The following is a 12,500-nucleotide window of genomic DNA, read 5'->3' as shown; positions in this document are numbered from 1 at the left end:
CAAAAAACTACACTGAGTAAAACAAAGTAAGATGGAAATTATTAAGTTAGTCCTTGTGTGTAAAACCATCATTCAATACCGCAGTGCCTAAATATACCATCATATGGCGCTCATATAAAAATGCTGTGGGGTGCCCAAATGATTTGCAAAACCTGAATAATAAAACAGATCCCAAATAATCTGGTTTACAGTGCCTAAAAAGTCACACTGCGCTCATAGTAATATTCCATTCAATTTCAAGGGGTTGGGAAGATTCAGTAGAGGCTAGGAGATTAATAAGAGAGGATTCACCTGGTGTGGGCGGCCTGGCCATGGTCACCGCAGCCATGACAAAAATGGACCAGACAATCCGTCAACTAGACAGGAGAGCGCAAACTGGGAGGGTCCAAGAAACTTCCAGAGAACTCTGTAATGCAGAAATGTATACAAGAAAAACACAAAACTCCTGTTCTCAAAGCAAAGAACAAGCTCTTACTTGAGAGAGGGGGGTCTGATGGACGCCCGGACTCTCCTTGTAATCCAAGAATGCGGTGTATTCAACTCTTGGTTGATTTTTCTGAAATCATATGATCATGTCCACTTGTGTTTAGAAGCCATTATTTAATGCAAAACAAAAAACGGACAAGTAGGACCGTGCAACGCATTTCAGAGTATAGTTCTCCTTCAAAAAAATGATTACCGTGTCTAGAAGGTGATATATGGAAAAGGGATAGAGGATGGCCGTAATTGTCTGTCAACTTACATGCGCTGTTGAGAGAAACATTGTTACCTAGGTGTACGTTTCATTGAAAAGGCGACAATCTGGCGTCACGTGTGGTCGTGCCCAGATAATACTGTATGCAGTGTCTAATACAGCTTACGGTACCCAAATAATTGCTCATACTGGGCCCAAAGAGTTTTATTTTACAAGGCCCACATAACAGTACTGGTCAGAGCTGAAATGACACTACCGTGCAGTTGATAGCACCATACTGTGTCCAAATCTAACCACCTGACAGTTCCTAAATAGTGCCCTGTATAGTGCTCAGACGGTACCACAATGTAAATCGTACTCTGCACACGGCAGTTTACAGACTATCGATATGTACATTTTCACTCCCTTTCCTAGGAGGGCCTGACTGCTTGGGGTATAACTTTGGATGCTTTTAGACACTATTATCTGAATCCTACTGATAGCTCTGTGGTCCCCGTTGTGTGGGAGGAAGAGGGGGGCAAACGGAGAAGGTCGGAGAAAGAAAGTACACGGTATTAACAGGTGGATTCTTCTTTGCTTGTAGGCCGGTTATATGCTATGCAGAATGGGATGAAGATTGATAGCAAGAGTCCAGAATGTCGTAAATTCCTCTCAAAACTCATGGATCAGTTAGAAACTGTAAGTAATATTTTGTTATACTTAAAGGGGTTGTCCCGCGAAACAAAGTGGGTCTATACACTACTGTATGGCCATATTAATGCACTTTGTAATGTACATTGTGCATTAATTAAGAGCCATACAGAAGTTATAAGAAATTTTTCACTGTTCCGTTGCTAGCGTCCTCGTTTCCATGGAGCCGTCTAATTTTCAGCGTCTAATCGCCAAATTAGACGCGCTTGCGCAGTCCGGGTCTTCTTCTTTTCTCAATGGGGCTCCGTGTAGCTCCGCCCCGTCACGTGCTGATTCCAGCCAATCAGGAGGCTGGAATCGGCAATGGACCGCACAGAAGTCCTGCGGTCCACCGAGGGAGAAGATCCCGGCGGCCATCTTCAGCAGGTAAGTAAGAAGTCACCGGAGCGCGGGGATTCAGGTAAGCGCTGTCCGGTGTTCTTGTTTAACCCCTGCATCGGGGTTGTCTCGCGCCGAACGGGGGGGCTGTTGAAAAAAAAAAAAAAAACGTTTCGGCGCGGGACAACCCCTTTAAGCTTTGCAATCAAGAGGATTAATTCTGTTACCTGCTTGCTGTCTGACATGAGGTATTTGTTTTACTAAAAAAAAAAATGGACACTTAACTGTACTATAGCAAACTGAAAGCTAATCATTTGGCTTCTGTTTTTAAAAAAAAAACCTTTGAAATCAATAGTGAAAACAACTGATCCATTTATTTCTATCTCTTTGCTTCAAAAACTCAAAAATGGTGTTTGTCAAGAATGCCATATTTATTAAAGGGGTTATCCAGCTTTAAACCAGTGATCAATAGTAGATTGGCAGGAATTCCCGTTGGAGCCTGATGTATGCAGCAAATGTACTGCAGTGGGCCAGCTTACTATTACAGGCAAAGTTTTAATGTGTCGGGACCAGGCCGCCAGTGGCAGTACCTGCACCGCTGGATCAAACTAGATGGGTTAAGTATTTTAGAAGCATGGCTAACCCCTTAGTGACCACCAAAATGCCTTTTTTGGTGGTTACTAAGACACCTTATTCCAATAGATGTGTGTTTTTTGTTTTTTTAATTTGCATCAGAATTAGGCTGACAGAGGTCTTCTGTGCTGGTTGGAGCTTGTGCACAGCTGTGTGATGACAGCTGGGCTTCGGCTGTGTGATGACAGCTGGGCTCCGGCTGTACTGCCTAAGAGCAGTGAAACCATCGATCCCAGCCGTTGAACCCTTTTATGTGCTATGCTCTATGCGATCACAGCAGGGTCTCATAGACTTGTATAATACACCGGAATACCGAAGTATTGCAGTGTATTATAAGAGCAGCAATTGTAAATGAAATTCAAGTTTCATTACCCTGTAGTGGGGTAAAAATAAAAAGTGTAAAAAAAAAACAACAAAAGAAACAAAAACAAAGAATAAAAATTGTCAAAACCCCATCATTTCCTTCTTACTGTGTTTGTAATGACCGATGTAAAAAAAAAAGTTATTACATTATTTAACCTGTGTATAGAACGCCGTGAAAAAAAACATTAAAAACATGGCGAAAATAGCTAATTTTGCATATCCGTACTGACAAAAAATAGAAAACAATCAGTCGTGTGACTCACCAAATGGTACTATTTAAAAAAAAATAGAACTGGTCCAGTAAAAATTTCTCACTATTGATGAAAAAAAAATACCTGCACTGTTTTAAAAAAAAAATAAAAATAAATAAATAAAATAATGTACTGAATAAGTGATTGTAAGCATTTTTGCAGCAGGTTTTATCAGCCTAATCAGCATATTTAAAAAAAAACAAAAAAACACCTTCTGCTATGCAGCTAGGTGCAGACGGGGCTGAGAAATCAGTCTTCCTCTTGCTGTATAAACAGAAGTTTGCTAGCAGCACAGCTTCCTCACCATAATATGGTAGGACAGGTTTATGATGCCCAGTCACCAGAGGATCTGATCCCAGGGTCCACTTCATCCACAGAAAATAGGCAGCGGTGACAGCATAGAAGCTGCAAATAAAACGTTTCTTTATTCCTCCATAGTTTACATGCAACGTTTCGACTCCAAAGGAGTCCAGAGAAGTCTTTTTTCTTCTAGCTGTATAACAGATGTGTCTGCACCTGTTTTCTACAGAACAGATGTGTGTATGAAGGGTCTCTATATCTTATATTCAATAACTCTATCCCACCACTCCCTCTGTATTGTACTGCCCATATGTAGTTGCCATCCCTGGTTGCTGTGAAGCAACGCCGTTCTATTCTACTGATGGCTTCTTCCTTCAAAGCGCTGTTGCTGCCTGATCCAATGTGCTGACAGGGACTCTCGGTGCATTGGTTCAGGTAGCAAGTGCACTGTGCGGAAAAATGCAGCTTGTAGAATAGACCAGCGTCCCTTCACAGTGCTTGGGGATCGCGGCTACGGACTGTGGAATCTTAAATACTATTACGGAAAAAAATGTAAAAAACACAGGTATTACATTAGTGAAAAAATAAATTTGCACATAATTTGTGTTGCCACATGCGTAATATCATGTGCTGTAAAATATTATAGTTATCCAGCATAATAAATTCTGTAAAAAAAATAGCATCTCGCTTTCCCAAACAGAAAGAGAATTTAAAAAAAAAAGGTAAAAAATTTGTGTACACCTCAAAACTACAAGTTGTCCCACAACCAAACACGAGCTGTATATAGGAGTTACCGTGGACTAGTTGCTTCAGTATTTCACAGTTACACCTTCTTACTCATTTCTCTTCAATTTGGCCTTTGTTGAAATGCTTTTGTATAATGAAATGTGTTGAAAAGAGCTCTTCTTGACATGACATCAAAAGCGTAGAAGTGCTTATCCTGTCCATTCCTGACAATTTATGTTATCGCTGCCCATCTGCACACACATCCCGTTGCCATTAGTTTCTTTAATAAAACCATTCTGTTGACTATTCAGCTGTATTTTGGGCACATGAGCGCTTTTCATTAAAGGTTATTGTGCCATTATTATTATTATGATGCTGTGTTGCCATGCAACAAAGTAAAATATGTTCACAAATTATTGCACAGTATTTATTTTGCTACTTACTAAACTGACTGATTTCTAAACCCACTTTTGACTGCATGCCATAGGCAAGGGTTTAACAAGTGCTGTCTAAATCCCAGGTAGTAAAGGTTCATGATCTCCGTGTCGTACCTAGCTGAGTATTTCTTTTTGAAAGGAGCCAATACATCTACTAATATAAAAAAACACAGACATTTCTCCAAGTATTATTGGATTTGCATTATTTCCTATTTACCTTTTTTTTCACAATTATTTTGTCTCTTGGCTTCCATGAGTATTAATATCTCAGTATTAAAAAGAATTAAAAAATTTATATATATATATATATATATATATATATATATAATACACACACACACACACAAAAGCCCTTACTGACTGACTGGCTCGCCACTAATTCTCTAACTTCCCGGTGTCATACAAACATGAAATTTGGCAAGAGCATTCTTTAAGTCCTAAATAGGAAAAATAAAGGGGTCACAATTCGAAAATTTAATGCTATTTGCGGCCCTGTGTAATGTACGAAATCTTATTCTATAACTTCCCAATGTCATACAAGCATGAAAGCTTTGATGTGATTGGTTGTTATATATTATACCGCTGAGGTAACATGAAAGCTGCGCTGTGATTGGTTGTTATATTTTATACCGCTAAAGTCAAAGTAACCTTGACTTCATAAAATTTTCCATGCAAAAAAGACGTAAACACCTGTATCAAATTAACTCGGCCGAGGCCGGGTATATCAGCTAGTAGCAATATAAACTTCAATATATAACACTCAGTTATGGGGTCATACACACAAGCAGCATGTCCTATCTTTGGCCATGCCCTTGTATCGCCCATTGTTTTTAATGGGGCCGGTGGCAGCATTGCACCACATGCTAGGTGAATGCCGTGCGAGGTTTTCCGTGGCGGAGGATCACTACTTCTGCGAAGTGATGAAAGGCGGTTTCGATGCAAAAAAAGCCTCGCATCCGCGGCAAAATCGCATGTTGGTGGGCACGATAACATGCCGAGTTTCACAGCCTGATTTCGCACTCGCCCATATGAAATTAGCCTTAGGCTGGGCTCACACGACCGTTTGCGTTAAACCCTGTGTGAGTCACGGTAAGCTCGCCTATCACAGTGTATCTCACACACACTGTCATGCGCAGTCTTCCTCTGTTTTTTTTTTTTTTAAATGATTAAATTTCCTGCTCTGGCACTTTGCAACGGCGCGTATCCATGCCGCTCACACACAATGTAATAGCATATGGACAGCGTTGATTATGACCCCGTAGAGAACAATATGCGGCAAAATAGACCATCCTGTGTTCTTTTTTGTACGTGTGTATTATTAAAAACTGCATACGTTTTTAACAATACATGCAGTTTGTTTTTTTTAAAATTGCATGCGTTTTTTATGCACTTTTCATTTGTGGTTCAAAACCAGAACAAAACATACCAAGTATGAACACAGCATTAAGGGCTCATGTCCACGGGCAAAATATGATTTAAGATCCGCAGCGGATCTCCCGCATGCGGATCCGCATCCCATATCGATGCATTGACCACCCGCGGGTAGATAAATACCCGCGGATCGTCAATAAAAGGGATTTAAAAAAAAATGGAGCATGGAAAAATCCGGACCATGCTCCATTTTCGTGCGGGTCTCCCGCGGGGACGGCTCCCGCGGGCTTCTATTGAAGCCTATGGAAGCCGTCCGGATCCGCGGGAGACCTAAAATAGGAATTTAAAGTATTTACCATCCGGCGCGGGCGGGGAAGGTCAGCTGTTCCTCACGGCCGCATCTTCCTTGCTTCGGCTCGGCGGATGTGCCCGGCGCATGCGCGCGGCACGTCGGCGACGTGCTGGCGACGTGCCGCCGGCGTCAGGAATTCATCCGCCGGCCGAAAATGAAGATCCGGCCGTGAGGAACAGCTGATCTTCTCCGCCCGCGCCGGATGGTAAATACTTTTAAATTCTTATTTTCGGCGCTCATGTCCGCGGGGCAGGAGGGACCCGCTGCAGATTCTACATGGAGAATCTGCAGCGGATCTGATTTTCCCCGTGGACATGAGGCCTAAAGGGTCCAGTGAGAGAGACATTTTGAACTGTTTGTTTGACTGGCATTTCACAGCGGCAGTGTGAGTCCAAGAATTGTATATATCGAGAAGCTTACTTGGTTGGACCTTAAAGAATCCTAAAATATAACTTTTCACTGGGTATATCCCTTAAAATATAACTTTTATTAATCAATAAATATAAAATGATTGGGCCTCACAAAAAACAGACAAACTGGAACTAACAAACACAGAGCAAGAATTTTAAACCCTGGAAAAGGACCAGAGAAAATATATGCAATTGACACCTCTATTACAATGCAGAAGTATCCTGCATCGTGAGACACTCTAATGCACTCTTTTTCAGTCACCATTGGGGATGGATGTCACCCAATAAAGATTAGAGGACCATATTAGGATGCGTCCTTCACAAAAAGATGAAAGGAGGATGATCGTTCCATCAAGGTAAGTGGTTTACGGAACACCTCCAATGGTGACGTACATTCGGGCTCCTATTGTGTCTCATCAACAAGGATCAGAATTATTAGAGGTGAAATGACAAGAGGCCACCAGGCCTATGTCTTCTTAGTACACAAACCCTCTTAAATAAGAGATAAAATCTGGTTCTTGACCAGGTAACTGCCCTATCTGGATAATAGCACCGGGCTAAAGATGCTGAAACAGTAGGACACCAGCAGCAGCCTATGATAGGTCCTTGTCCGTGATGAAAAAAACATATCGTGGGGTTGCTGGTTTTCTGTGGATATTGTTCCCAGTTTGTCATTTCTATCCCAAAACTCCCCTTTTTTAGGGGTTTAATCAATTTTTGGGTTATTTGGGACGCGTTATCTTCTATTTTAGTGTCCCGTTTTAATCTGGTTAGGTTTATCTAGAGGAGCGAATTCCTCCTTTTCTCATCTAGGAGGACTTAACTACTTAGGGAAGTTCAGGGTTTCATATTCATTGCCTGATAACAGCATTATTTTCAGTGTATGGCACCTTTGTATCATAGATTAGAGAAACGTTATAACTACCAAGGACAATTTCGTGTTTGATGACACCATCATAGATTACGGTTCCTGATGAGTCTGTGTATGACAGAAACGCGTTGAACCAGTACGAACCATTTCTGCATTAATAATTCTCTCAGAAAGTTTTTCTGAATCTCGTCCTGAATGGTTATTGAAGCTATATTCTGCATGAGAACGCATCAGTACCTTAATGGTGGTTCTCTGGTTATTTCTAGCAGAATTTGATTCTTCATTGATAGATTATCAACCACAGGTTATCAATCAGCCACTTGTGTATTTTTTCTCGGGGGGCATCAGCAGAAGCTTTGCTTGTGGTTTGTCCATTCTAAACGAAACTATATACAGTTCTTTTTTCATCACGGACAAGGACCTATCATAGGCTGCTGCTGGTGTCCTACTGTTTCAGCATCTTTAGCCCGGTGCTATTATCCAGATAGGGCAGTTACCTGGTCAAGAACCAGATTTTATCTCTTATTTAAGAGGGTTTGTGTACTAAGAAGACATAGGCCTGGTGGCCTCTTGTCATTTCACCTCTAATAATTCTGATCCTTGTTGATGAGACACAATAGGAGCCCGAATGTACGTCACCATTGGAGGTGTTCCGTAAACCACTTACCTTGATGGAACGATCATCCTCCTTTCATCTTTTTGTGAAGGACGCATCCTAATATGGTCCTCTAATCTTTATTGGGGGACATCCATCCCCAATGGTGACTGAAAAAGAGTGCATTAGAGTGTCTCACGTTGCAGGATACTTCTGCATTGTAATAGAGGTGTCAATTGCATGTATTTTCTCTGGTCCTTTTCCAGGGTTTAAAATTCTTGCTCTGTGTTTGTTAGTTCCAGTTTGTCTGTTTTTTGTGGGGCCCAATCATTTTATATTTATTGATTAATAAAAGTTATATTTTAAGGGATATACCCAGTGAATATTTTGAGAAAGCCTTTCTTCTATATCCCTCTGCCTCTGTGAATTAAAATATAACTTTTATTCTAATTAATTAAAAAGGTATAGAAGGACAAACATATACATGTATTTACAAAAAGAGAAAGGATTGTTGAAAATAATCCGTTTAGAGCCACTAAAGCACTAAGATAACGACTGATTTGGTTAAGTTCCAACGGTGGGCGCTCAACCAACTAGTTTAATTAGTCCAGAACGTAACAGATATCTTGGTTGTTTACAGTGATTACAGCGCAGGTGTCTACCCGATAGCTGGGTGACTACTACAAAGAGACCTGGACTGTAAGTTTATCCCTACGCGTTTCCCCCATTAAAGGGTTACTCAGGGACAAGAAAAATTGGATGATTCCAGTCGTAATGAACCGGATAGGGGCTTAGAAGATTAATATATAGAGAGATTAGCTTTAGTTAGACCAGATAGTGGCTAAAAAAGTTGCATATCTGAGTAAGAGGATAATGGCAATCCAAAAGATATAAGTGCAGATGAACTGGACGATGGTTGAAGATATATATATATATCAGTTGGTAGATCCTAAAACTGACCGCAATTTCGTGCAGCTAAACGCTGAAAGGAGTAGAGGATAGGCAATCAATCCCCCTCGTTGATAAGGGCTAGTATAATAGAATAAGAAGTCCTAATCTCAGTCATGCCGTTATATTCTAATGCATGTGATCCAAACTGAACCCTCCACTAAGATATCTGGAGTAAGTATGATGCCAGCTGGTCACTGAAATAAAGCTCAGCCAGAAACTAGATATAACCCAAACTGGATAATAACTTCTAGTACAGCTAAATAGCTAACGGCGCATGCTAGATCCAAAATGAAAACAAAATAAATGAAAATTTTTTGTTTGACTGGCAGTTTAGATTTGGTGAGCGCCACTTTACACCTGAGGCAGGTCATCTGTGTCCAGTGAAAGTGCCCGCAGTTCAGTGCCAACTTACCTTTTCTTCATTGCGACAGTTCATTTTCTAGGTTCACTTTTACACTTAGTGGAAATGATGCGGAATATCCACAGCATAAAACTCCATTTCCACATCCAAAACAGGGTCAAAATTCACATTTTTGGTGCCTTGAAATTAACTGAGTATCCACAGCTGATTTCAGAAGATCTAGTGCTCCCCTTACTTACGAAGTCTTTGTGCTGTGAGCGCTCCCCATCGCCCCTCAATGGCCTGTAGTGAGCGCCACTGGTCAGGTTATGCCACTCCTGCATCACCTGGCCAGCGCTGCGCTCTCTACCAGGTGAAAGGCTGCGCTGGAAATGTGAAGAATTTGAAGGTTAGGGGAACGTTGTATCTGCTAAAATCAGCTGTGAATAAACGTTAGATTTTGAGTTGAAATCCGCAAGAATGCGAACTTTGACTCTGATTTGGATGCAGAAATGCTGCGGAATTTGTTGTGGAATTTTCCGCTGCGGAGGTTTCGCAGCATTTCCGCTACATGTAAACGTACCCTTAAAGAGGACGTGTCGTGTCCTCCAAAAACTTACCTTTTTATAGCTGTTGCTCACCTGATTTCTGGCCGCTTTTTTTCCCACTCTAATCCAAACGCATATAGCTTCTTTTGCCATCGCGCCTTTAGTTTTGTTGTTCAGTATGGTAATTATTGTATACTGGTTTCACCCAGTGTAATTTAGTGGCTATTCCCACTTTTTGGCCTTCATAATTGCCATGAGCTGTTCAGGCTGGGTTCTTGTGAAATTTTAAACAGTTTTTTTGTTCCTTTTGTGCCTATTTTTTATGAGGTCAATGTCCTCTTCATTGCTGTAACCCAAGTATGCAGACTCCTCTATCTTCATTCCGGTAGATGATTCTGCTGAGACGGGGTGGGTGCTAGATCACTTCATAACAACCATAAGTCGGCCAGGAATCAATCAGTCCTCATCACTGGGGTTAGGGACAAGCATATTTCTCAAGGTGGGGCTGTGGTATTTTTCTCTTATGCAGAAGTGTGATAAACACTGGACTGATTACAGTTCGGTTTATTATTTCAGTAGAATTCACTGAGGCTGGATTTTCTATAACTGTTAATTATAAAGTTCACCCACAAAAATACATAGAAGCTTCTTGTTGCTCATTTTTGCACAACACTGTTGTAGTCAAGGCATGCCATACAGCTGCTGCACCTCCTTACCTTGTTTGTCACTTGCTGGAAAACTTACATATTTTAAATAAGGAATAACGTAACGAATAAGGAAAAGGTCCACCATTCAATAATTTAAAAAAAGTCAAATTCAGAATTATTCATTTAGCTAAAAATCACCTGAAAAACCTCATGTAGAATTATGTAAAGTGCATTCAGGTTGCACTTACATATATATAAAATATGCAACACATTCCACAGCACATACACTACCGTTCAAAAGTTTGGGGTCACCCAAACAATTTTGTGTTTTCCATGAAAAGTCACACTTATTCACCACCATGCGTTGTGAAATGAATAGAAAATAGAGTCAAGACATTGACAAGGTTAGAAATAATGATTTGTATTTGAAATAACATTGTTTTTACATCAAACTTTGCTTTCGTCAAAGAATCCTCCTTTTGCAGCAATTACAGCATTGCACACCTTTGACATTCTAGCTGTTAATTTGTTGAGGTAAGCTTGTGAAATTGCACCCCACGCAATTCTAGAAGCATCTCCCACAAGTTGGATTGGTTGGATGGGCACTTCTGGCGTACCATACGGTCAAGCTGCTCCCACAACAGCTCAATGGGGTTCAGATCTGGTGACTGCGCTGGCCACTCCATTACCGATAGAATACCAGCTGCCTGCTTCTGCTGTAAATAGTTCTTGCACAATTTGGAGGTGTGTTTAGGGTCATTGTCCTGTTGTAGGATGAAATTGGTTCCAATCAAGCGCTGTCCACTGGGTATGGCATGGCATTGCAAAATGGAGTGATAGCCTTCCTTATTCAGAATCCCTTTTACCCTGTACAAATCTCCCACCTTACCAGCACCAAAGCAACCCCAGACCATCACATTACCTCCACCATGCTTAACAGATGGCGTCAGGCATTCTTCCAGCATCTTTTCATTTGTTCTGCGTCTCACAAACGTTCTTCTTTGTGATCCAAACACCTCAAACTTGGATTCATCCGTCCACAACACTTTTTTCCAGTCTTCCTCTGTCCAATGTCTGTGTTCTTTTGCCCATCTTAATATTTTTCTTTTATTGGCCAGTCTCAGATATGGCTTTTTCTTTGCCACTCTGCCCTGAAGCCCAAAATCCCGCAGCCGCCTCTTCACTGTAGATGTTGACACTGGTGTTTTGCGGGTACTATTTAATGAAGATGCCAGTTGGGTACCTGTGAGGCGTCGGTTTCTCAAACTAGAGACTCTAATGTGCTTATCTTCTTGCTTAGTTGTACAACGCGGCCTCCCACTTCTTTTTCTACTCTGGTTAGAGCCTGTTTGTGCTGTCCTCTGAAGGGAGTAGTACACACCGTTGTAGGAAATCTTCAATTTCTTAGCAATTTCTCGCATGGAATAGCCTTCATTTCTAAGAACAAGAATAGACTGTCGAGTTTCAGATGAAAGTTCTCTTTTTCTGGCCATTTTGAGCGTTTAATTGACCCCACAAATGTGATGCTCCAGAAACTCAATCTGCTCACAGGAAGGTCAGTTTTGTAGCTTCTGTAACGAGCTAGACTGTTTTCAGATGTGTGAACATGATTGCACAAGGGTTTTCTAATCATCAATTAGCCTTCTGAGCCAATGAGCAAACACATTGTACCATTAGAACACTGGAGTGATAGTTGCTGGAAATGGGCCTCTATTCACCTTTGTAGATTTTGCACAAAAAAACAGGCATTTGCAGCTAGAATAGTCATTTACCACATTAGCAATGTATAGAGTGCATTTGTTTAAAGTTAGGACTAGTTTAAAGTTATCTTAATTGAAAAGTACAGTGCTTTTCCTTCAAAAATAAGGACATTTCAATGTGACCCCAAACTTTTGAACGGTAGTGTATATTTAATGGCCCATTTACACTAGCCGATGACCGCTAAAAAATCGCTAATCGGCGATCGTTTTAGTGATAATCAGTGCGTGTAAATGTGCGCCCAT

At 41.0% G+C, this 12,500-nt stretch overlaps 1 protein-coding gene across 1 annotated transcript in view; it reads left to right on the top strand.

Annotated features, from left to right (window-relative positions):
• Nucleotides 1-12,500, top strand: part of VTA1 (vesicle trafficking 1) — a 192,781-nt gene that overhangs the window by 44,937 nt on the left and 135,344 nt on the right. Inside the window, exon 2 of the mRNA XM_066595977.1 lies at nt 1,278-1,372. Within this exon, the coding sequence (XP_066452074.1) occupies nt 1,278-1,372 (95 nt within the window). The remainder of the gene's footprint in view (nt 1-1,277; nt 1,373-12,500) is intronic.

This window comes from Eleutherodactylus coqui, chromosome 3, assembly GCF_035609145.1.
Source record: "Eleutherodactylus coqui strain aEleCoq1 chromosome 3, aEleCoq1.hap1, whole genome shotgun sequence".
Lineage (NCBI taxonomy): Eukaryota > Metazoa > Chordata > Amphibia > Anura > Eleutherodactylidae > Eleutherodactylus > Eleutherodactylus coqui.
Note: the sequence above shows the minus strand (reverse complement) of the source record. Positions and strands in the feature narration are given on the sequence as shown.